Source organism: Onychomys torridus, unplaced genomic scaffold (genome assembly GCF_903995425.1).
Source record: "Onychomys torridus unplaced genomic scaffold, mOncTor1.1, whole genome shotgun sequence".
Classification (NCBI taxonomy): Eukaryota; Metazoa; Chordata; class Mammalia; order Rodentia; family Cricetidae; genus Onychomys; species Onychomys torridus.
The window spans coordinates 651,656-675,627 of NW_023413825.1; the positions used below are offsets into that span (position 1 = coordinate 651,656).

Consider the following 23,972-nt stretch of genomic DNA (forward strand, 5'->3'; position numbering starts at 1 on the left):
CCTGTCTAGCCACAAGTTCATGTCCCAAAATGCCATGAACATAAAATAAAAAGTATAAAGGACAACTGGGCAGTGATTGTGCATTTCTTTAATCCCAGAACGTATGCAGTAGATCCACATGAATCTCTGACTTCAGGGACAGCACAGTTGACAGAGAGCATTCCAGGACAGTAAGAACTATACAGGGAAAACCTGTCTTGAAACCTCCAAAATGTTTAAAGGAAAAAAGAAAGAATCTGAGACATAAGCTGGACTTGCATGGACCTGAGGCAAGAAGTTCAAGTATACAAATCCAGGTAATGCTGGAAGAGGCTTCCCCTAACCTTTTCCAGCTTCTAGCACTGAGGAAAAAATCCTGAAAGAATAAATTCCCCAGGGTTCTATTATAGAAGATACAAGATCATCACACAAAAATCTCCATCTTAGGTGAGAATGGCAATCAATGTAAGACAGGTGATGGGACACCTAGTGGTGCAGCCAGCAATTGTGACCTAATATCCCAAGGACCACCCAGAGCTGAGACCCTCTCCTGGGAACTAATAGAACGGTTCTGGGATGCAAAACTGAAACCAGTAAACAAGTATTGTGCTGCCAAGGACATGATAGAGATTAAGTTTGTTTTCAACTCTACAACAACAAAGTCTTTCACCAAAATCATCATAATAGGGTAATATTTTCCATGAAGAAGATGTTGGTTAAAATCTGTCATCTTCATTCTTTTGATAGAATTGTTTGTTGTAGAAGTGTTAGGGTCTCATTTTCTTTTGCTCAATTTGTCTTCTAAACACCAGACTTGATCCCACACCCCTATACATATGGGCAGCACTAACTGAACTTATTGGGTTATCAAAAACAAATCGCACAGTTGGGAAAGGGACGTAATAGGATATGGCAGAATTGTCCTGAGGAAAATGGAGATAGGTACGATCTCATTTCACTGTATACAGGCATTAAATTCTCAATAATAAAGAAAGATGGGAAAGAATTTAACCAATAAGCTAACTCAAAATCACAAGCCACGTGAAAACCAAGGTAATGACACCTCTCCAAATCACCTATTCCCCAGTAATGGCTTCCACTGACAGGGAAATAGACAAAATTCCACACAAAGATAGAATTCCACACAAAGATATCAAAGGAAGCTGTGCATGGTTATGAATGGCTTTAATCCCAGCACAGGAGAGGCAGAAGCAGGCAGATCTATGTAATTTCAAGTCCAACGTGGTCTACTTAGTGAGTTCCAGGACATCCAGAGGTATGTAGAGAGATCCTGTCTCAAACAAAAAGACCAAATAAATGAGTGTAAGAATGTCCAAAAGAATCAAAGGAGACACAAATAAATTGACAAATTAATTTAAACAAAACACAAAAAGGTAAATTAATTGAGGAATCCAATACAGGATAAGAGGGTGGAATTCAATTAAGAGTTAGAAAGATTAATAAAAATTTATCTACAATGAAAAATTAGCATTTGAATATGTCTAAAATTCTGTGGAAGCCTCATGGATAAAATGGGTTATGCATAGAGCAGCATATCAGGGCTTGGAGACAAGATTAAAACATAGCAGCTTTCAGTCAAGAACAATTATCAATTTGCAGGAAGCCATGCATGGAACATTCTTGGGTTAACCACACATTAGCACTGAAGAATTCAAGAGCCCTGGACAGTGACAGAGAGAGTTTATTCACAGTGGGGGACACTCACACATTATGGAGCCTTGGAGAAATGACTGTTTCTACCAGTAGGGATTCGTGACAGTAACTTTCTCGATGGTGTTACTGAAATTGGTGAGGGGTCACACAATGTGTACCAAACTGGGTTTAGCCATTCAACCTCAATAAGTCAATTAAAAGACCCAAAGGAACACTGGGAAGTAGAAAGATATTTATTTAGAATGGCTAATTTGGGGAAAAGGGCAAAAAAGATAAGTGAATTTCCAAATTCCATCTTTGATTCTTCAAAGTCCATTTTTCACTAGTCTCAGCTGGTCTTTGACTCTCTGAAATCCAACTTTCAGATCCTGAAGTTAAGTTGAAGCTTTAAATAGAAAACAAATGATATGCACCTCTAAGCAGCCCAATCAAGCTGTAGACCTGCTCACCACTGCCCCATTATTGTCTGGGCTTCAGTCTTACCATACAAACAGGGCCTATAAAGTGGACTCTCTTTCCAGAGAGAAGGTCCCCTTTGGCTGGAGCCTCTTCCTTTTCTCAGCATGAGACTACTAGGGAGTTTCTCATTTTGGAGTGGACTCCACTGTTTTAATAATCTGATGAGTTGAGAGACATAAACGTCTTTTAGAATACTGTCATTTCTGCCAATCCAGCTACAATAGGCAAAAAATATGTTATGAATACCCAGGATCCAAGACCAGTTCCTGCAAAGAATACTTCTCTACAGCACAGAAAGGCCTTAGACTAAGCTCTGAGTGCTGGGTCCCATTTTGATTAAATGTAGAAGCTAAAACTTGGTTTGAAACTGGTGACTCTGAACAGACAGAGATCTGTAAGTCCTGCTGAGGACAGCACTGACCAGAGGGAGAGTGTGAGGTTTCTCTACTGTGCAAAATTAGAAACAACTCTCAATTTGCACCAGTGTCACATGCCACAGTTAGAGTCCATTTACAAGACATCTGTGTCCCAGTTTCTGTGAACAGTGAGGCACAGAGGAACCGGGCCAGCACCGTGTGAAATGTACTTTTTCTTTGGATACTTGGAATCACAAAGTAAGTTGCATGAAATGCTTTCAGAATGAGCAGTGCAACTGCTGGATCTTTGGACTGTGTCACTAGGTAACAGGAGCCACCTTGTGGCAGTGTAACGTTATGAGAAGTAGGTACATGTGGTACCATTAGGCAGTGCTAACTGTGTCACCCCTCCCTTGGTGGCTCATAAACCACAGGAGGGAATCATGAGCCACACAGGGAGGAGGATGCCATCAAAAGTGAAGAGGAGAAAGGAAGGAAGACTTTGGGGCTGGATGTCATGTTCTTCTACCTCTAGCTCCCGCAGAGTCAATAAGGAGATGCAGGATGTGTTTCTTCCTGTCTCTTGGCTTATTCTACATATCAGCAATGCAGAAGTCAAGAGCCCTGGGCAGGGACACAAGGTGGACTCCTTCACAGTGTGTGTGTGTGTGTGTGTGTGTGTGTGTGTGTGTGTGTGTCTGTCTGTGTGTGTGTGTGTGTGTGTGTGTGTGTGTGTGTGTGTGTCTGTGTGCAGGGTATAGGCATATTTTGGAGCCTCAGAGGAGAGGTTGTTTTACTGATTTCTGTGCCCTTCACTGTGGCTTGTAAAAAAAGGCCTATGTCCAGGTGTTGCTGAGAAAGGACCAGGAAATGCAGCAATTCATATGGGAAAGTTAAGGGAACAGTGATTGGGCAAGATGGAGGCAGACCTGCCTAGACAAAGGTGCAGATCATGAGTAACAGGGAAGGAATAATAACAGCAGAAATATGCATGGCAGTGACAATGGGGGTTAAATGACTTCTAGGACCCCAAAGAACTCTAAATGACTGCTTGAGGAATGTCACTATGAGAATGCCTGCATACACCAGCATCTCAATGATCCTCATGTATTTTTCTTTCTCCAGTGGCTTAGGAAAAGAAGGTCAGAGAGATGGAACAAGGGTCTCACCTGCAGGATGTATAGAGCATGTGCACAGCTAGATATATTAGAACTTTACATATAGCTTTAAATCTCTGGAAGGTGTTCTAAGACAACCATTCATAAACCCATCCATCCATTCCCAATCTGCTCATAAACCCATCCACTCATAAATCCATCTGCCTACCCACTCATTTGTTCATTCATTACTCATTCTTTTCCTCCTTCATCACAAGAGTATTAAGAGTACACTGAAAGTAGACACTGTGGCTTACAGGTTATTGATGGAGGGATAAGGCAAAGTCTTCTCTTTATTCTCCAGGAAGAGTTAAACCACCACACCGATTAACCTACGATCTGAAGTTCAGAGCCTGGGGGTAGTGAAAGTGGGCTGGGGAAGTCCAGGATTCAGTTGAGGCTTCATTACAGAGTCAAAATTTATTGTTCATTTGTTTCTGCTGCCAGGACCAGACATGTGAGCTGCTGATTCCTAAGATGAAAGTTTCTAAACCAACAGCTCTGATGTGCCCCACAGACATCTCCTGGTGTAGAGAAACTGGGGTTGTGGCTATACACAGACATCTTGTGTTTCTGATCTGACAGTCATGGGCTGTGTGACCATCATTCAACCAGTGTCTTTGCTATCTCTAAGTTTCCCTACAATAGGACACTTGGTAAATTATTATTGCCATAACTATAAGTGAAACTTAAGTATTAACAATAACCTCATCTTGGGACTGAGGAGCTATTAAAATCAGTGATGCCTGCTATTTGACCACAGGAGAAAATTCCTTTGGATGGACTCCTAAGGAGAACTGCATGGCTGAGAGGATCTCTGTCCTCTACTCCTCCCATTGCAGACTCTGACCTTCCTGTGAACTCATAAGCCCAACAGGACTGTTGGCTGATGGCCTGGGCACCTGTTCAGCTATGCTGTCCATGCTGAGTCTTGGGAAAAGGAGGTGACAGGTTACCTACCCTAATCATGTTTGTCCTAACAGCTACTGGTTGGTTCCACATACTCCAAGAGTTGGACACATAATAAAGAATTGTTTCCAGTCAGCTCTAGCAGGTAGTCAAATTTAAGCAATATCACAAAGCTCCCAGGAGTTACCTGGAATTCACTTTGGAGCCAGGGCTCCTTGGTTCTCACCACTCTGCCAGGATTCCACACTCTCCTCATCCTCTTCCTGGTCAAGTCCCTTGGCACCTTTCTCAGGGCCACATACATGGCAAGAATCCACAGAATCTGAGCTGAGGGTGACATCCTTGGACTGAGTTGCCATCCTTTTCCCTGCAGGTTAGATTCAGGTGAAGCCTTCTGATCTAGTGCAATTTGTCTCTCCCACATGGGTCCTGCCCTAAGTGCCCAAACCCAAATTAGAAGACACAGTTCAGACGGGAGATAGTCATAGTCTAGACCATACTGTCCTGTGTGTACAGAGTAGAACAAACTCTGCTTGTCTCCCAGGAGTCACAAAGAATCACTTACTGTTTACTTGGAGGTGCATTATGGCCCATTCTGATCTCAAATCTGCAGATATGGTTCGTAGGGTATAAATTCCTGTGTCTTTCTGGGTGACATTCTTGAGTAACAGGGATCCATTGGTAAATATTGTTGCTCTTCCATAATATGCATGCCCAAGCACGCTTGAATTAATGAGGATTGCATGACTTGCTATCTTTAAGTGGTCGAGTGGAAGTACCCCTTTGTGCCAAGCAAAGCCTTGAAGCTTTTCTGGCAGATTATGAGCCAGTAAAAGAACATTGTCTTCTTCAGCAACCATGGGTGGTACCAACTCAATTGTGAGTTGGGAAGGGGCAGTATGCTTCTTGAAGCCTAAAATTGGTGCTAGAAGGAAATAGAAAGAAATCCATCAATAGTGAATCCTCTGCATTGGTGGAAAATGGAGTCTCTGAGTCTTGAGCAGGTATGTCCATCACTGAGCCTTGGTGTGTGGGTGAGGGTGTGCCTATCCTACTTGGTAGAGGTCAGCAACATGAGCTCCATGCCCCCAGTGCCACTGAACTTGTCATTTTCTCTGTATGTAACTCTCTCCTCATCTGTCTGCATGACTCACTCCTCACTGCCCCCCCATCCCTGTTTACAACCACAGCACATGGAAGAATGTACCTCTACTGGTCTCTTCCTTGTCAGAACCTGGTTCTTCACACTCTGACTTATTTTGTATTAGTTCCTTTGTAGTACCTTCTTGATACCCTTGTTCACATGTCTTGCGATCCACTAATACGACTTTGTTGCTAGGGATCAGTTTGATCTTTTTAGAAAGTCCAATGCAGATAAGGGATTCAGCGGATAAATGAATGAATGAATGAATGATGAATGAATGAATGAATGAATGAATGCACATTTCAGGAAACTGTAGCTCTATGCATTAATTTACCAAATTCTCAGATTCTAGGTTAATTACAGTTTTTCATGCCCTAATTTGATTTTTATGTTTATTTACTGGTTGGGGGGGGCACAAGTATACATTAATATTGTATTAGTGTATGCATGAATGGGTGCATGCCACAGTACCTATGTGTAGGTCAGAGGACAGCTCAATTCTCTCCTTCCACTATGTGGGATGTGAGGATTGAAGTCAGGTCATTAGGGCTGACAGCAAGAACCCATGTCCACTGAGTCATCTCACTGGCCCACTGCATTTTGTTTTTCATTTGAACAGTCCTCTTCTCATAGATGGGAACATTAGTCTCCAAAATACAGTTGCCAAGGTGATTAACCTGATTAAAGAACAATCTAACGCCTCTCCTCTGCCCCTTAATATTTCCTGCCCATCAAGAGCAGGATTCTGCTGCAGAATCTCTGTCTCCCTTGTTGTATCTCCTCCTCTCCAGCAGAAAAGAGAAAACCCAAGTCTCTTCTTAGGCCCTTATCCTCTTTAGGAGACTCTAGGCCATTTCTGAGTGAACAGCACAGTGTAGGGATGGCCTGGGTACCTGTAGCAGGAGTTCCTGCCATTTTGTGTGTTATTTACAGGAAGATGTGCAAGTGGCTCCATGGCCTCTGCTGTCTGCTCTGTTACCCCTCCCTGGAGAAGATATTAGCACCAGCACTTCCCCCAAGCTGTTCTGGCGTCAGCTCTGCTGTCCTTCCTTCCTGTGATCTGAGTCTAGGACAGAAGTCAGGAGACAGGGCCACTTAAGACCTCACAGTTTCCTTATCTTTTCCAAAACCCAAGGTTATGTTCATGATGAGAGCCCCAAGAGTCTCTTCTGAGGCTGACGTTCTTGAATGAGTTATCCAGCACAGGTCCTCTCTAGAGTCAGGTGAGGAATTATGATCTATGGCAGTTTGTCTCCATGATGCATGTCCTGAACTAAATCATCAAACCACAACACGAGGACACAATGTAGAGGGGAGGTAGATCTAGTTCAGGCTTGACAGCACTGTGTATGTACAAATGCAATGAACCCCATCCAGCATCAGAGGTTACAAAGAATGACTTACTGTGCACAAAAAATTCCGCACGTGTTATTTCAGATCTCGAATTTTTATTATGTGTTTGTAGGATGTAGTATCCTGAGTCCTTCCTGGTGACATTCTTCATCAGCAGAGATCCATTCTTGAATGCTGTCTCTCTACTACTGTGTGCAGGCCCCAGCACACATGAATTAGTAGCTATTGCACACCTTGCAATTTCACGGCTCTTGAGCACCATAACTCCTGAGTACCAGGAAAAGGCTTGAACATTCTCAGGAAGGTTGTGCACAAGCAGAAGAACATTATCCCCTTCAGCAGAAATGGGTGGCACTGATTCAATGGTGAGCTGGGCAACAGTAGGAGGCAGCCAGAAGGTTAAAAGGGAGGCTAGAAGGGAAAAGAGAAATGCATGAACATTGGGAATTCTGTATTTGATGTAAAGATAGAGCTTGTATCCTCAGCAGACATGCTTATCACTTAGCCTGGCTAGGTGGGTGACAATGGGACTACCATATAGGAGGGGATGAGCAGATGACCTCTACACCTTCAGTGGCCCTGAACCTGTTACTTTCTCTATGTGGAATTCTCCCCTCAGGTATATGCAAGACTCACCTCAGATTCCTGCTTATATTCAGAGTATATGGGCTGAGGTGAAGCTTCCCCTTCTCTCTTTTTCTAGACAACCCAGGCATTCACATTCTCCTTTTTCTTTTTCTTTTCTCTGTTCCCACTTTGGCCCAAGTTCTCTGACTATTGTTGTGGAATAATCTTTTTGCACACTGTGAAGATTTGTTAGTCAGATTGGTTTAATAAAAAGCTGAATGGCCAGTAGCTAGGCGAGATTTTCAGGGCAGAGAGAAAGCTGTGAAGAAGAAAGGTAGAGACATAGAGAATCAACAGCCAGAGACAGAGGAATCAGGAAAGCAACACTGGCATTATAGAGTAAAAGCAATAAAGCCACAAGGCAGAAAGTAAATTTTTAAAAATGGGTTAATTTAAGTTATAAGAGATAGTTAGAAACAAGCCTAAGCTATCAGCTGAGCTTTTGTAATTAACTGTAAGTCTCCATGTTGTTTATTTGGGAGCTGGCTGCCTGGACAGAAAAGTCCAACTACAAATGGCACCATATATATCCACATAAGATCTGAGAAAGCTTAAACAAAGGTCCTAAACACATAAAAATAGAGCTTCTTAGTCTTGTGTCTCTCATGCTGGCCATGGTACAAAGACACATCTGCATGCTTCAGGCAACAGTATGCCATGAGTTAAGCCATGTGGAAAGTTTAAGGTTTTGCTCATGCAAACAGAAAAGGTTACATATATGCAGTAAAGCAGGATCAGGTAGAAAAATCCTCTAAACACATTACAATGTGTATAGACTTAAGGAAAAATGGGTGTAGACACTCAGAAAAAGTAGCTAGTTTAAAAAATGAAGTATTTAAAGGGATAGTGAAATAATAGAAAAAATAAGCCATGTAAGGATGGAAAATACACAGGGAGTCTGGATCCTATATGATGTCTTGTTTCCTTTGAAATTTTTAAATGCTAATGTAAAACAACAATAGATACTGAGAGACATTGGATTATGGAAACTACTAAATTAAACCAACCTATATATTTTTAAAATGTCTTAACTTCAAAATGGAAGTTGGACAATGTGTTGTGTTGGGGGAGAGGTAATGCTTTTGTTTCTCTGGGAAACAAAAGCCTGTGTATTCCTTTCAGATTATTAGAGATCAGATTTGACCACAGGAGACCTCCTGAGTATCTTGGCTACAGGCATGTGGGAGGAAGCCAAAAAATACTTCAGGACAGATGATCTGTAAACTGATCCCTTAACATGGGAACAGCTCTGAGATGAGATGAGGCATGATAAAGCTTGTTGGCTACAGAGTCCTCACGACTTACAATGACATATAACACTTTCTTGTGGCATAGATAGATGCACATTTTTGATTATACAGTCCAAACAGGTTTATACAATTGACAGATGCCATTTATCTGACCAAATATAAAACAAAAATTCATATTTTTACTGACTTTTGCACACTGCATATCCCATACTTGTGTTAATGCAGGTATGTATGTTACCTTTGAAAGTTTATGTGTTTTTAGAGGAACAGGACCAGATACCAATGAAAACAGGTGGCCCAGGTGAACCAGCATCTCTGAGTGCCTCTGTTGCAGTTTCCTCAGAGTTCTACATCCAGTACAGCTTCAAGGCTGCTGGCTGAGATGCCCAGTCTCAAAGACTACTCCAGCCAGGACTTCAGCAAAACCTTGTACTTTCTGATTGCACGTTGACTGGACAACAAATAATACAGATATATCTCCCAAGACTTGACCATTATCCCAATTTTCTCAGGGTCTCCTAAAGATGCCAATCTCCCAGATAACATCAGGCAGTCTAGAGAATATGACACCCACATTCCTAAGAGGTGAGGTGGATGACTTTTGGTTATTTGATGGGTTATAGATATCTGTCATCATTTGGGGGGTTGGTTACAGATTGTTATTGGTAATGGCCAACAATCTCTTTCTGAAGGAAAAGGGGGCATATAGTATAAAAATGATGAGATAAAAAGGTTGACTGTTGTGTCTACTTTTAAACAAACACTAGTCTCAAATATTTTACATTGGTATGGGTTTTTGTATATTGATGCAAATTTAATGTTATTTTGTTATACTGTATATATGTTTCTATTCTTTTTTAAGATATTATACCTATACAACTCATTTAAAAAGGTTGTATAAAGCTTTAGTCTCTGAAAGCTATTTAGAGTAATAAATACAGGTTAATAGTCATCTATATCTATGAAACTAATAGCCATGTTAGGTATGTTTTCAAGACCACACAGAGATATATTTAAGATAGGTGATCTTCAAACACTTAAAAGACATACATAATATGGCATTTTAATGTTTTAATAGCTTTTCATTCCAATGAGACATGTCTTCTCCTGGTGTTACCAATCTACTTTAAAAAAGAATAGTGGGCATCAAAGAACCTCTATATGGCATTTGCTTTCTTTGCGGCAAAAGCTAGCCATCTGATCAAGAAACTGCTGTTGCCTCAACTACTGACATGCTATCCAAACTGGACCAGCAGGACACAAAGTAAAATGACTGCTGAACTTTGCTAAGACAGGGTAAGCTTCACAGAAAAGTCTGTCAGATATTCTCGGCAGATAGGCCAAAGATGGATACCCCCAAATTGCAGAGGAATCTTGGGTGACTGTCCAGGCAGCCAGTGTTTCTGGCATTTTAGTTTTGGAAATTGCTTGCTCTGCACTTCCTGTTTACTAAAGCAATATTATATCCTTCTGGGGTCAGTCTTTGATGGAGTTGAAGACTAGATAGTCATAGTTTTCCTTATTTATGATAGAAGGCAAATTAGGTACAGAGCTTTGGCCTCATCAAGATAGAATAATGGAATATTTTCTTCAACTATGCTAAATACAAATGGACAGGACATTGTAAATGTAATTTTTACCTGAAAATTGTTCTTATTTTTTGTAGTTTTATTATGCTAGAGTTAAGTCCTTTCCTTTTTATTTAGACAAGAAGGAGGAAATGTGGAATACTCTTTTCATACACTGTGAGATTTGTCACTTGGATTAGTTTAATAAAAAGCAGAACAGCCAATAGCTAGGCAGGATTTTAAAGACAGAGAGGATGCTGGGAAGAATGGGGCATATGTGGAGAAATGCTAGCAAGAGTTGGAAGGAGCATGAAAGCCACATGGGCAGTGTAGAGTAAAGGTAATAAAGTCATGAGGCAGAAAGTAAATTAATAGAAATTGGTTAATTTAAGTTATAAGAGCTAGTTTAAAGCAGGCATAAGCTATCACCCAAGAATTCGTAATTAATAATAAGTCTCTATGTCATTTATTTGGGAGCTGGCTGCTGGGACAGCAACATCCACCTACCTACTACTCCTTCTGGACATTCAGGTTTGTCTTTCATTTCACTAGACCAGGGCTTTATGAGAACCAAGATGAGCCTGACATGTTTGGAGAGCCTAGTGCGTGATTAAGGCTTGGATACTTTGGATGAATGGGTGAATGTGTGTTCCAGGATCCTTTTATCCAGGAGTGTATTTACAAAGTTCTTACATCTGGAACTAATGGTATCTTTAGTACAAGAGTTTAATACTTTTTCTTAATTTGTATACTTTGTGTATTTCATGGATGAATGTATGTATGTGTATGCACTTGTGTGTCTCTGTGTATGGATGAGTGTGTGTATAGCATGTTCACAGATGTAAGACACTTTGTAGGTATTGGGGATTTAACTGGTGTCTTAGACTTGGCAACCAGTACCATTACCATTAAGTCTTCTCAATGACTTTCCCTAGTTTGATTTTTAATTTTATAGTCACCCTCTCATGGTTGGCGACATCAGTCTCCATGATATAGTTGTTAATGCGATTAACTTAGCTTAGAGAAAAATGGGGCCTTTTTCTTCATTTTACCATCTCATATAAATAAGAACTTTCTGCTGCTGAGTGCCTGTCCCTGTCTGTGTCCTCTTCTCTCAAACTGAAAACAGGAACCCTGAGTCTCCTTTCAAGATATTATCTTCTTCAGGGGACTCCAGCAAGGCTCTGAGATGCCCCTCCTCCCACAAAGTCAGATAGTGACCTCCTCACCTGTGAACAGGAGCCACTGCCAGGAGAAGCAACCTAAGCAAGGAAGTGCAGCAGAGTCCCTCATGACCCCTGCCACCTGCTCTGTGCTCCCTCTGTGGAGAAGGGCTTCTTCAGCTCCACCACTGTTCAACACTCTGCTGCCTTGGTGTCAGCTCTGATGTCCTTCCTCCCTTTTATCTGAGACTTCTCCTAGGTAGAAACCCCTCCTAGAATCACATGTTGTACAAGACACAACAATTCATTTCCCTCTCTCTTCCATCCTCTATCCTTCTCCCCTTTCCTCTCTTTATGTCTCAGTTCTCCAGACTGTATGGTGAGCAATAAAGCTGATAAATCTCCTCATGCCCTAACAGAACAACACCCTAGGGATGACCTCTGTGGTGTCCATGGCCTTGGGTCTGTCAGCACCAAAGAGGGAAGACCCCCCTCCAGTCCTTTCTGTGTATCCTTTTTGACACAGAAATCCAGCTAAGTGCTTAGCTATCTCTGTGTGCTCTGGAAAGGCAGGATTTACTTCCAGCAGGAATATGACAGAGATACCTATGAGGGGTAGAAAGGGACCTGCTTACTGAAGCCTGTGAGAGGGAACTCAGTCATCACCAATCATTCACCAGTCAGGGGCAGAGGACATAGAAAAATTGTATCAGGAGTTTCATGTTCTGGATGTGTGGGAGTAGGTCACCTGTGTGTCCTGGGTAAGAGCTTCATCATCATGTGGATAGTTTTGAGTAGCTACTCCCGTTTCCTACTTTGGTTAATCTGTACCTCACATATGCCCACATCCACCTTGATTTCTCTAAAATGCCTATCTTCTGCCTGGGTGATTACATTCTGGGAAGTTTGTCTTTCCCCCAAGGGAAATGACAGGGCTCAGGGATTACACAGCGTCTCCTGTCAGAGCAGTGTGTTCAGAGACACAATAAGTAGCCAGGAGGCCAAATAAAACTTACGAGAGCAACCTCTGGAGCTTTGGGGATAGGGACAAAAACCTAGTTGCAAGTTATAATCTCCTGAGTGTTGATCATGTGTCTGGATGTCACACCTTGGAGAGCATGATGAGACCTGTGGCACTTGTCTCAGGCTACAGTACAAATGATGATCAGGTGCAAATGTTGTGACCTGAACTGATGTCTGGGCACAGGTGTGTTGTGGGGACAATCATGTTGTTCACTGTGGCTCTCCAGACCTCCTGATTCCTTCCAGTTCTGGGCGAGCTTGGGAAAAACTTGAGATTTTTCTTGGAACTCCTAGTCCATAGGGAGAAGCAGAATGCACCTAGGGTATGGGCATCCATAGACAGAGCCATGTACTTCCAGAATTTCAAAGGAAATGCTTGGACTTTATCTTGAGATCTAAAGGAGAGCATGCTAGCAAGGCCACTCTTGCTCTTGGTGGGCCCATATGTTGTGTCTACATTCTTGAATCACTTTGCCCATATGGTGCTGTGGGATTTTCAGATGAAGATATAAAACTATGTGGGATCCAAGTGAACATGCTTTATACTCTTGCCAGAAAACTGTTTGTTCTAACTTTACTTCTACTGTTGTGATAAATACCCTGACCAAAAGCAGCTTGGTGGAGCAAAGAATTTATAGGCCTGACTCAGGTCACTGAGGGAAGTCAGGGTAGACAGAAGCCTGGAGGCAGGAGCTGAGGAGGAGAACTACTTGTAGGGCCATTGGCTGGTTCCCCTCAAACCCACCCTCTCTTCCTCTCCCCGTCCCACCCCCTCTCTCTCTCTGTGTATGTGTGTGTGTGTGTATGTGTGTGTGTGTGTGTGTGTGTGTGTGTGTGTGTGTGTGTGTGAATCAAGACAGTCTTTAACATATTTAGGCAGAGTGACCTGGAAAAAACACTGACTCAATAGAGTCTATTTTAGCCCTACATCTAGAACTTTAGGCTGTATCAGTTTGACAGTAAATGTTAACTAGAAAAGGACACTCCATGATCTCCAAGGCTGTGTCCATCCCTGCTGTCAGTGATCATCATGTGTGCTCATGTCCACAGCTTCACACAGCAGGATCTTCAAAGCCAGGACTCAGCTCAGAGGCAGCCTACCCTAAGGTTCACTTTCCCACTTCACTGATCCTCAACCAAGGGACTCTTTGGTGTCCATCAGTGACGTTTTTCACCCCCAAGAAGAGTAGTGAAATTAGTAACATGTTCTGTTCTGACTGAGGACAGGCCCTACAGGCAATTTCACTTCTCTTTCCAACTACAATGGCACCAGAGGTGAGTCAGTCTGCACATGAGACAGGAACAGACCTGGTAGCAGAGCTCTGAGCTGCTTTTTGTCCCCCATCTATGGTACATTTTCACCAACCATTTGGGTTAACTGACTATGAAGCACCTTTCAAAACCCTGGGTGTTTTTTGTAGGTCATGAATGTCATAAAAGGAAAAGGAGAGGACATGAAGACATGGCTTAGTGACAAAAAGAAATCTATTTGGCCTTAAGATTCCTACCTTCCCCTGAGATGTCCTACCCACTTCCCGGGGTTTTTCAGATCTCCACACATCACAGGCCCAACATGGGAGAAATCAGAGAGGCAGAAAGAGAAGATGACTCAGAGCCAGATCTGGAGGCACAGTAAAGAACTGAGATTGATTGGATCCACACAGGCTGGAAATTATCTTCTGTGTCTTTCCAGAAAACCAAAAAGCCTTAACTCTAAAGCTTAGTGTAGATCCACTCATCAAAGAATGCAGTTTTCTCATCTCTGGTCCTATTGAGGCCAGTGGCAGAGCTATGGAGGAGGTAGGTATGGGGTTGTTATTAATAGTGCTGTCCAGGAAAATGTCTTTTCATAAGGATCCTGGATGTCCCCATTGATCAGCCCATTAAGACTATGCAGATGGGCGAGTGACATCATGACAGGAGAGAAGAAGGGGTTTGTTCCTGAATGGAAATAAGAATCTAAGTTACTGATGTAAATAAGTTACTGATGGGGCATCAGGTGAGAACAGAATAAAGCCACTTCTGGTATCAATGAGGGAATGGGGAGTCCCTGATCTATACAAGGCCACAGTCTCTCTCTGGGTTGTGCTACAACCAAAATTAAATAGATTCCAATCACAGATCATGGTGTAGCTTAGTGGGAGGGTGCTTATCTACTATGCACAAGGCCCAGGCTTCCATCACCATCAGCACACACAGTAAAAAACTGTTTTCATGTGTTCACGAAGACTGAGTCCAAGATAACCCTTATTATTCCATCACTGGAGGTAACCCGATCCTGTCCAAACAGGAAGGAACCTCAACCCCATTCCTGTCCCAAGGCTGGTTTCCTTGGGGATAGTAAAGGATGGCATGTCCAAACTATTTGTCCACATGGATGCTTTGGTTCATGAACCCAAGAGTAACTGAGAGACCATGCTCTACTCCTTGTGTTTAGGCAGTTGCAGTCACGAAGGAATGAAATTTACTCTCAGCTAGCATTTAAGTTGTCTGTGTCATTTCAGTTAGCACTCAGTAGGTTACCAGTTCAACACTCATAAAATCCTAAGTCATTCATTGTGACACTGGGTAAAGTGAGAGTCATGTTTCCTTCACATACATACACCCTGACACCATGTGAGAGGCTCTGACCAGTTGACCACCATAGGCGGTTTGTATTCTGAACCTCAGGTTTACTCTGTGGTGTTAGGGTTGTCCTTGTGATGTTGGCCTTGGGTAGCAGTGCTGTGCAGACCACCCCCTGTGAGACTTCTGATTCTTGCAAAGGCTGCTTTCATCCAGTGCTGGTCCCTGTCACCTCCATCCTGAATCCATGCTTTTGGGAACCAGCCAGAAGATGACTCCCAGGCAGATGCAGGAGGACCTGAGTGCTCAGAGATGGTGGGTCTCCTATATTGTGTAGCAGAAACAGTCTTTATCATGTTTGAACTGAGCTGCAGAGATGGATGGTACAGACCTAAAAGGTCACTGACCCATTGCCTGCCTGGCACCACAGAATACTATGTCCCTCTAGCTGGACTGACATCTACTGCCTGGGCCAGTACTCCTCAAGGTTTTGCTGTTCAAGACTGTCCTATACATAGGAAATAATAAGACTTCCCATTGAGTTTCCCTGAAAAGCATCTAATCCTGTCCTCAGAGCTTGATATGTGTACAGAAATCTCACACCTGGAATCAGACCTGACTGTTAGAAGGTAGAGAGGAACAATTTATGGGAACTCTGGCTGGTGGGGCCAGAGGTGTTCAGCATATCTGGGTTAGGGATTTGGAACACATTCTCCATGTGAGAGCACTGTTACTCATACCCAGGATCTAAGGCCAATCACTGAAAGGATTGTTTCTGTAAAGAGCACAATGAGGTATGCTGAGAGACAGATGCTAGAGTTGTTTGAAATAGTGACACTTTGAGCAGAGAGATCCCTGTGTTAGATGCAGGGTCTATTGAAAGTGACAAAGCAAAGCCCTGTCTTTCATGTTCCAGGAGGAGAGACAGTGGCTCATCAGAAAACACATGACTTCTTGTTTAGTTTATGGGCTGCAGAGTCATGGAATTCTGCAGAAATTCTCCAAAGGTAGGGGGCTGCGTTCTAGAATCAAATCTAACCATCCATTTGTTTTCATTTCCTGATGCAGACATCCTGTCAAACCGCTGATGACAAAGATTAACTTCTCTGAAAAACAGCTCCTCCCCCTCCACAGACACCTGAGAAGGCTTCCAGGGTGGAGACACTGGATATGTGGCTGCAGACAGTTAGCTGGTGCTTCACATCTGCCATTGTCTCTCTAAGCCCAAGCAGAGAGAGCCCTGGTTAGATTCAGGATCTATTGGAAGGGACAAAGAAAAGCTCTGTCCTTTATGTTCCAAGAGATGAGAGTGCCACATCAGAAAACACATGATTACCTCTCTGGTAGGTGGGCTGAGGAGTCCCAGGATTCAGCAGAAGTTCTCCAGATACAGCTTTTCTGTATCTGTTTTGAGATCTAGGACTCATGGTAAATGAATGTTGCAATATCTACAATACAGTTTTAAACTTGAACCGGGTCCCGACACTGAGACAGGACAGCTGTCTAGATCAGCAGTGTCTGTTACAATTTGCCTGGAGGAGAGATGTCTACAGACTTAATGATACCTGAACATACTGAGGTGTCAGGATGACCCAGGTCCTCTCTTCCTCCCCTTGTGGACTCTGACATTCCATGAAGCCGCATAAGCCTATCAGAACAGTTGGCTAATGACATAGGCACCTGTGCAGCTAGGCTCTCCATATTGACTCATAAGGAAATGCCCATGTAACATAGCTGAACTGTGGCTCCCTTGGCAGACCACTGACTGATGAGCTAGGAGACTCCGATAGCTGATAAGACATTCTTCTCTGTTAGCTCAAACAGGGCAAATTCCAACCCCACCAACACTCCCCAAGGTCACCTAAAGTCAGGAGTCTGAGATAATGATCTGGATCCAGGACTTCCTGGTGGTTCTTCCCTTAAGAACGTTAAGTATTCTGCTCAGCCAGAGCCTGCTCCAGTCCCAGAGAACTTTCTTAGGGCTACATTTATGGTGAGGTCCACACAATATGGCCTTATTCTACCATACAACCTCCTCTCAGCAGGGTGAATTTCAGATATAATGCAGACACTAAGAGACCATGGATGCCAGCCTAGACTAATATACCCAACAAAACTTTCAGTCATCATAGATGGAGTGAACAAGACCTTCCAAGACAAAACCAGGTTTAAACAATACTTATCCAAAAACCCAGCCCTACAGAAAGCACTAGAAGGAAAATTCCAACCTAAGGAAGGCAGATAACACCCATGAAGACACAGGCAATAGATAACACCACAGCAGTAAACCCCAAAGAAGAGAAGTATACACAAACTACCACCAAAAAATAACAGGAATGAACAGTCTCTGGTCATTAATATCCCTTAATATCAATGGACTTAATGCACCTATAAAAAGACACAGACTAACAGAATGGATATGAAAACAGGACCCATCTTTCTGCTGCATACAAAAAACACACCTCAAATTGAAAGACAGACACCTCCAAAGAATAAAAGGATGGGAAAAGACTTTCCAATCAAATGGTCTTCAGAAGCAAGCTGGTGTAGCCATCCTAATATCCAGCATAATAGACTTCAAACTAAAATCAATCAAAAGAGATGATGAAGGACATTACATACTCATCGCAGGAAAGATCCACCAAGATGAAGTCTCAATTCTGAACATTTATGCCCTAAACACAAGGGCACCCACATATGTAAAAGGAACATTCGTAAAGCTTAAATCACATATAAAACCCCACACATTAATAGTGGGAGACTTCAACACCCCACTTTCACCTCTGGACAGATGGCCAAACTGAAACTTAACAGAGACATAATGGATGTTGTGGCTCAAATGGACATAATCGATATCTATAGAACATTCCACCGAAACAAAAAAGAATATACCTTCTTCTCAGCACCCCATGGAACCTTCTCTAAAATCAACCACATACTTGCCCAAAAAGCAAATCTCAACAGATACAAAACAATTGGAATAACCTCCTGTGTTCTATCAGACCACCATGGTTTAAAGTTAGATTTCATCAACAACAACAACAAAAAAAACTACAGAAATCCTACAATCTCATGGAAACTGAATAATGCTCAACTGAATCACCAATGGGTTAAGGAAGAAATAAAGAAAGAAATTAAAGACTTCCTAGAGATCAATGAAGATGAATACACCACATACCCAATCTTATGGGACACTATGAAAGCAGTGCTAAGAGGGAAATTCATAGCACTGAATGCCCACATAAAGTAGCTGGAGAAATCTCACACTAGTGACTTGACAGTTCACATGCAAGCCCTTGAACAGGAAGAATCAAGGTCTCCCAGGAGGAACAGATGCCAGGAAATTATCAAATTGAGAGCTGAAATCAATAAAATAGAAATAAAGAGAATAATACAAAGGATCAATGAAACAAAGAATTGGTAAAAAAAAAAAGTCTAAAATGGGCCATGGATCTGAAGAGAGTTCTCAAAAGAAGGTATAAAAATGACTAAGAGCTATCTCCAAAAGTGCCCATCATTCTTAGCAATCAATAAGAGAAATATAAGTTAAAATTACACTAAGATATCACATTACCCTAGTCAGAATGGATAGGAGCCTACACAAATATTGATGGGGTTGTGGAGAAAAGACAGCCGCCTTCTTTCACTGTTGGTGGGGTTGTCAACTAGTGAACCCACTCTAGAATTCAGTGTGGAGAACAACCCCCACCACACACATACAAAAAACTCCTAAAAGAAAATCTACCACTTGACCCTACTACAACATTCTTGGTGTTTGATCAAAGGACTTGACAAACTGCTTCAGAGAAACATGCTCAGCCATGTTCACTGCTATTGTATTTGCAATAGCTAGAAAACGGAAACAACTTAAATGGCCTTCAGCTGACGAATGGGCGACAAAAATATGGTATGTGTTCACAATGGAATAATTTTCAGAGTATTGGTTCTGTGTACTGAGGCTGTTTCATAGAGAACAAAGCGGACCAGAAGCTCATGCCTGTGACTACAATAGGAATGGTCACCAGGGTCAAATGCTGTGAAGAGGCCCGATACTTGGGCACAAATGTACTGCAGGGCTAGTCATCATGCTCACTGTGACTGCAGGCAATGTGGAGTGTATCTAGAGAGAATTTGTGTTTTGTCCTTGGAACACTTGGTCCAGAGACAAAAATATTATTCATACAGAAGTTAGGCAGACACAGGGGAAGCCTAGTGACTTTATAACTTCAGAGGAAATTCCTGCCAGCGTCTCTTGAGGCTCAAGGCAGGGAATAACAGATTAGGGATTGCACCCGCAGTTGTCTGGTCTGTCTTTAGGTCTGATTTCTTTGCTCAAAGATAATAAAGTATATTATTTATTACATTATTTATGCTCTAAATGGAGGTGTTTAATGTCCTCCACTAAAGACTGTCTCCTACTTGTGCTTTTGCTTCTGGGATAAACATGCTAATGTTAGCAGTGTAGGGAGCAAAGAATTTATTCGCCTCACACCTTGAGTTTAAATCCACACCTGGGTACATTCATGGAAGAAACCCAAGGCAGAAACCTGAGAGCAGGAACTGAGGAGGAAAGTTGCTTGGTGCTTCATTCTCTCTCTCTCTCTGTGTCTGTCTGTCTCTCTCTGTCTCTGTCTCTGTCTCTCTCTGTCTCTCTGTCTCTCTGTCTCTCTGTCTCTCTGTCTCTCTCTCTCTCTCTCTCTCTCTCTCTCTCTCTCACACACACACACACACACACAATCTGTCAGTCTCTTTCTCTGTCTGGATCAAGCTCAACTGTCTTCTATAGATTTCCCAGGACCATCTTCATAGGGATAGCACCACCCAGAGTGACCTCAACCCTCTTAAACACTTTAAGACAATCAAGATAATCCCTCATAGATAATTCTGCAGACTGCCCTGATCAACCTAATGATTCACTTAAGAAGTGGTCCCCACATTGGTGACAAAAGCCTGTGTGAGGTTGACAGTGAATGCAAACCAGGGCAGGAAGTTCCCTGTTCACCAAAGGAGTGGCTCCCACTGTCTGTGACTATCATCACATGTGCTCCTATCCATAGACTCACACAGCTGGACCTTTAGAGCCAGGACTCAGCTCAGAGGAATCCTAACCTGGGGCTTGCTTTCCCACTTTCCTGCTCCTGAAGTAGGGATTTTCTGATGTCCATCAGTGATATACTTCCACCTTTAAAAACAATCAGTTAAGTAGCATCATCAAATCATTGATGATCTGCTTTATCCTGACATAGAAGAGACATTCCTGGCATCTTCCCCACCAAGAGAGTAGAACCAGTCACTACATGAGATAGGAGCAGAACTGGGAGCAGATCTCTGAGCTGCTGGTTCCCATCAGGATGGAGCTGTTTCTTCTAATGTGAGAAATAAAAGTGTGTGAGCAAAAATCAAAACCCTGTTGTCTATTCTGCATAATAGCTATTGTAAAATTATTGCAGGGATAGCAATGCATGAGTTTTCTGACAAAAATATTTCTACTTTTCCTTAAGAACATATACTCCACTGTGAAGTTCTTCCTCCTACCTGAGACTGCCCAGGACTGGGAGATATTATACTCACATTTCAGGGAGGAGAGTGAGACAGAAGAAATCAGGAAAGCAAGAATTGGGAGAGCTTGGGTAAACTTCAAATTGTAAGGGTTAGGACTTGATGGTCCCTTGGAACCTAGTCTAGGAACTAACTTTTGTATCTTTTTAGAAAATCAAAACACCTTGCCTCCAAGGGTGGTATTGACAGTTCAGGATTCTGATTAGAAAGGACTTTAATTTTCTGGCTGTGGACCCAATGAGACCCTTGGCAGAGCTATGGATTGGGTCTGGTAACTGGAAGTGATTTGGGGGATAAAAGTTTGGGAGTGTCTGGCTGAGGCTCCCCATCGATAAAGCAAGAATATTGGGCAGGTCAGCTAGGAGCTGCAAAGGCAGAGTTAGAAGTTTGTCCCTGGAGGTTGTTTCCATGATAAATGTCCACCACATTTTCAGGAGTATGAACTCATGGCCCCAAGTTGATGGCACTGTTTGGTGAGGTTTGGGAGTCATAACCTCTGCAGTCAGATCATCACTAGGACAAGCTTTGAGTCTAATAGCCCTGCACAATTTCCATTTCATTCTCTTTGCTTTGTGCTTTCAGTTCAAGATGTGAGCTCTCAGCTTCCTGCTCCTGCTGCAATATCTACGGCTTGCTACCATGCTTCACTGCCATGATGGACCATAAACCCAAATAAATAATTTTCTCTGTAAGTTACCTTGTTTGTGGTGTTTTGTTGCAGTAACACAAAAGAGTGAATGCTTGCTGGCATGAAGATTGGGAGGAGTGGTTTCTGGAGTAGAAAACAGAACAAAGACAAATGTGACAATATGGGAGGAATCAGAAGCTCCCCATCTTTAGAAGGCCATAATAATTCTGAGAGTCATGTAAACCTCAATTAAATACCACCCAACTGAGGCTAAGTATGTAGTGAATTAGCAAGATCCCTGTGTGCCAAGCACAACATCCCAGATTACAACACCAGCACATCATATGTTGTGAAAACCCCTAATTACACTCACATGCCTTAACAGAGTCTGAGTCTGAGATGTTATTTTTCTCCACCACCAATAGTAAGCCTGAGAGTATCCAAGCAGGTGATGTTCCCTCATGCCATGGCTTCAAGCAAGGTCTTGCTGCATATACAGGAGCTAACACAGGATGACATGGCCAAGCTAGGTGTTCATATAGATGCTTCAAAAGTCACCAGTTCCCCAAGAATGAAGCATGAATCTAGGAATTATCTCAGAATGTTAAGAATATATTCAGGGTTTGCAGCACAGCCACCTTTTTGTTGTTGGGTGTTAACATACTTTCTCTAATATGTTTGTACCATGTAAAGAACTTTTTGAAATTCAGGTTAATAATGATGATGTGACCTACAGAAATTAATGGCAAGAACTTCTGAAACAGGTCCAATGGACCAGATATGTTTGACAAGTTCCTGGCTTGTTTCTGTCACCTGAAATAAGCTAGAGACACCTGGGAAACCTCAAGGAATTGCCTCCATCAGTTGGTGTCTGGATGTATCTCTGGACCTTTTTCTTGTTCACTGATTGATGTTTGAGGGCCCAGCACACTGTGGGTAGGGCCATTTCTAGGGAGGTAGTCATGAGCTGTACAAAGAAAAGGTAACTGAACAAACCATGGGGAGGAAACAGGAAAGCACTGATTCTGTATGGTCTAAACTCTACAAGTTAGAATAATGATACAAATGAATAACAATAGGGGAAATCATTAAATATCAAGTTGGTTTTTCAAAATGATTAACAGTATCAACAATCTTTAATTAGATTATCTTTGATTTAAAAATATCACTATTAACACTAGAAGTGAAATTTGAGACCTTACAGTCCTTCTAAAGAATACTAAGTGTTCCATGAGCACTCAGTAGTTGTGCTAAATGTTGGGTGACCTAGATGGAACAGAAATATTTCTATAATCCTTGAACCTACAGAGTTGGAAGAATGAAGAAACACAAAATTGATTCAACATGTAACTCATAAGACAAAGTCAATAAAGACATTTGACAAAAGTGAACAGATTTAATAATGAAAACAGCCAAACAAGGTGTGGTGGGCAGGCCAGTGCAGTAGAAGAGCACATGGAAACCCACTGTAACCTGTACTCAGCGGGGAAACTGACAGCTTTCCCTCTGTGACCAGGAGTGACACAAGGATGCTGCTGTGGCCACTTCTCTTTAGTGTTACCTTAGGAGTCTTAGAAAGAACAATTAGGAAAAACAAAGAACTGAAAGGTAGCCAATCAATCAACTGTCAAATATATCTGCAGATAGCATGAACTTATTTGGAGAAAATAATAAATGTTCTACAGAAGTTTCTGGAACTGGTGAGCAAACACAGCAACCTAGCCTGTATTTCCATAAACTAATATTTATCACAAACAGTTTAGATATACTGTTTTTTTTATGCCTAGAGGCAGAAGTACATGGGATATAGGTTTAGAAATGCCTTGCAAATGGACAATGGTGATGTTCACATGGTAATATGAATATGCTTAATGTCTCTCATCTGTGCACCTCAGAAAAGTTAAAATGAAAAATCCCATCTATGTATATATGTCATTATATATTTATACAAGGAAAATAATCGCAAACAAGATTGCACTGTGAATGCCAGTGTCAGGATAGAAACAGTCCACTTGATCCTTACACCATGGATTTTATATCTGTGTATCACACAAACTGTGTATAAAAACTATTTAAAATCAGTTATGTTCACAGATAAACTTGTGTAGTCACTTATCCTGTCATGAATCCTCACTTCACATGAATGATTGGTGTCAAGGTCCCATTGGTATTAGGTGAAACTACTTGAGCTTATGAGTGGATGTTTATCTCTATGAAAACACTGCACTATTTTGACAGGGGACCAAGAGCATCGAGATGTTTGGGGATCCTGAAATTAGTTTCCCTAGACTGTAAGAGCTGGCTATATATTTGATTGACAACCTAAGCTCTTAACTCCTTTACAGTTCTGTTTACTATATTTTTGTTTGCTTTTCACCTTTAGAAACTGAGTCTCATTTTATATTCTGGCCAGTCCAAGTGCACATTTATCCCAGGATTATAAGCTTGAGTCACAGTACCTGAGTGGTAACTGACAATTTTTACCACATAACTTTTCTCCTTGTTGTACTCCATAAATAAAGAAATGCCCCTACTCTGCTATAGATTGAGAGGAGAGG

At 42.0% G+C, this 23,972-nt stretch overlaps 1 protein-coding gene across 1 annotated transcript; it reads right to left on the reverse strand.

The window, feature by feature from the left end:
- Positions 1-5,091: 5,091 nt before the first annotated feature.
- On the reverse strand, positions 5,092-11,769 carry LOC118576512 (carcinoembryonic antigen-related cell adhesion molecule 3-like). Its single transcript, XM_036176762.1, has 3 exons — positions 11,706-11,769; positions 7,083-7,442; positions 5,092-5,459 (listed from the first exon to the last, which is right to left on the reverse strand). The coding sequence occupies exons 1-3, from the start codon at positions 11,767-11,769 to the stop codon at positions 5,092-5,094; spliced, it is 792 nt and encodes a 263-aa protein (XP_036032655.1).
- Positions 11,770-23,972: the final 12,203 nt, after the last annotated feature.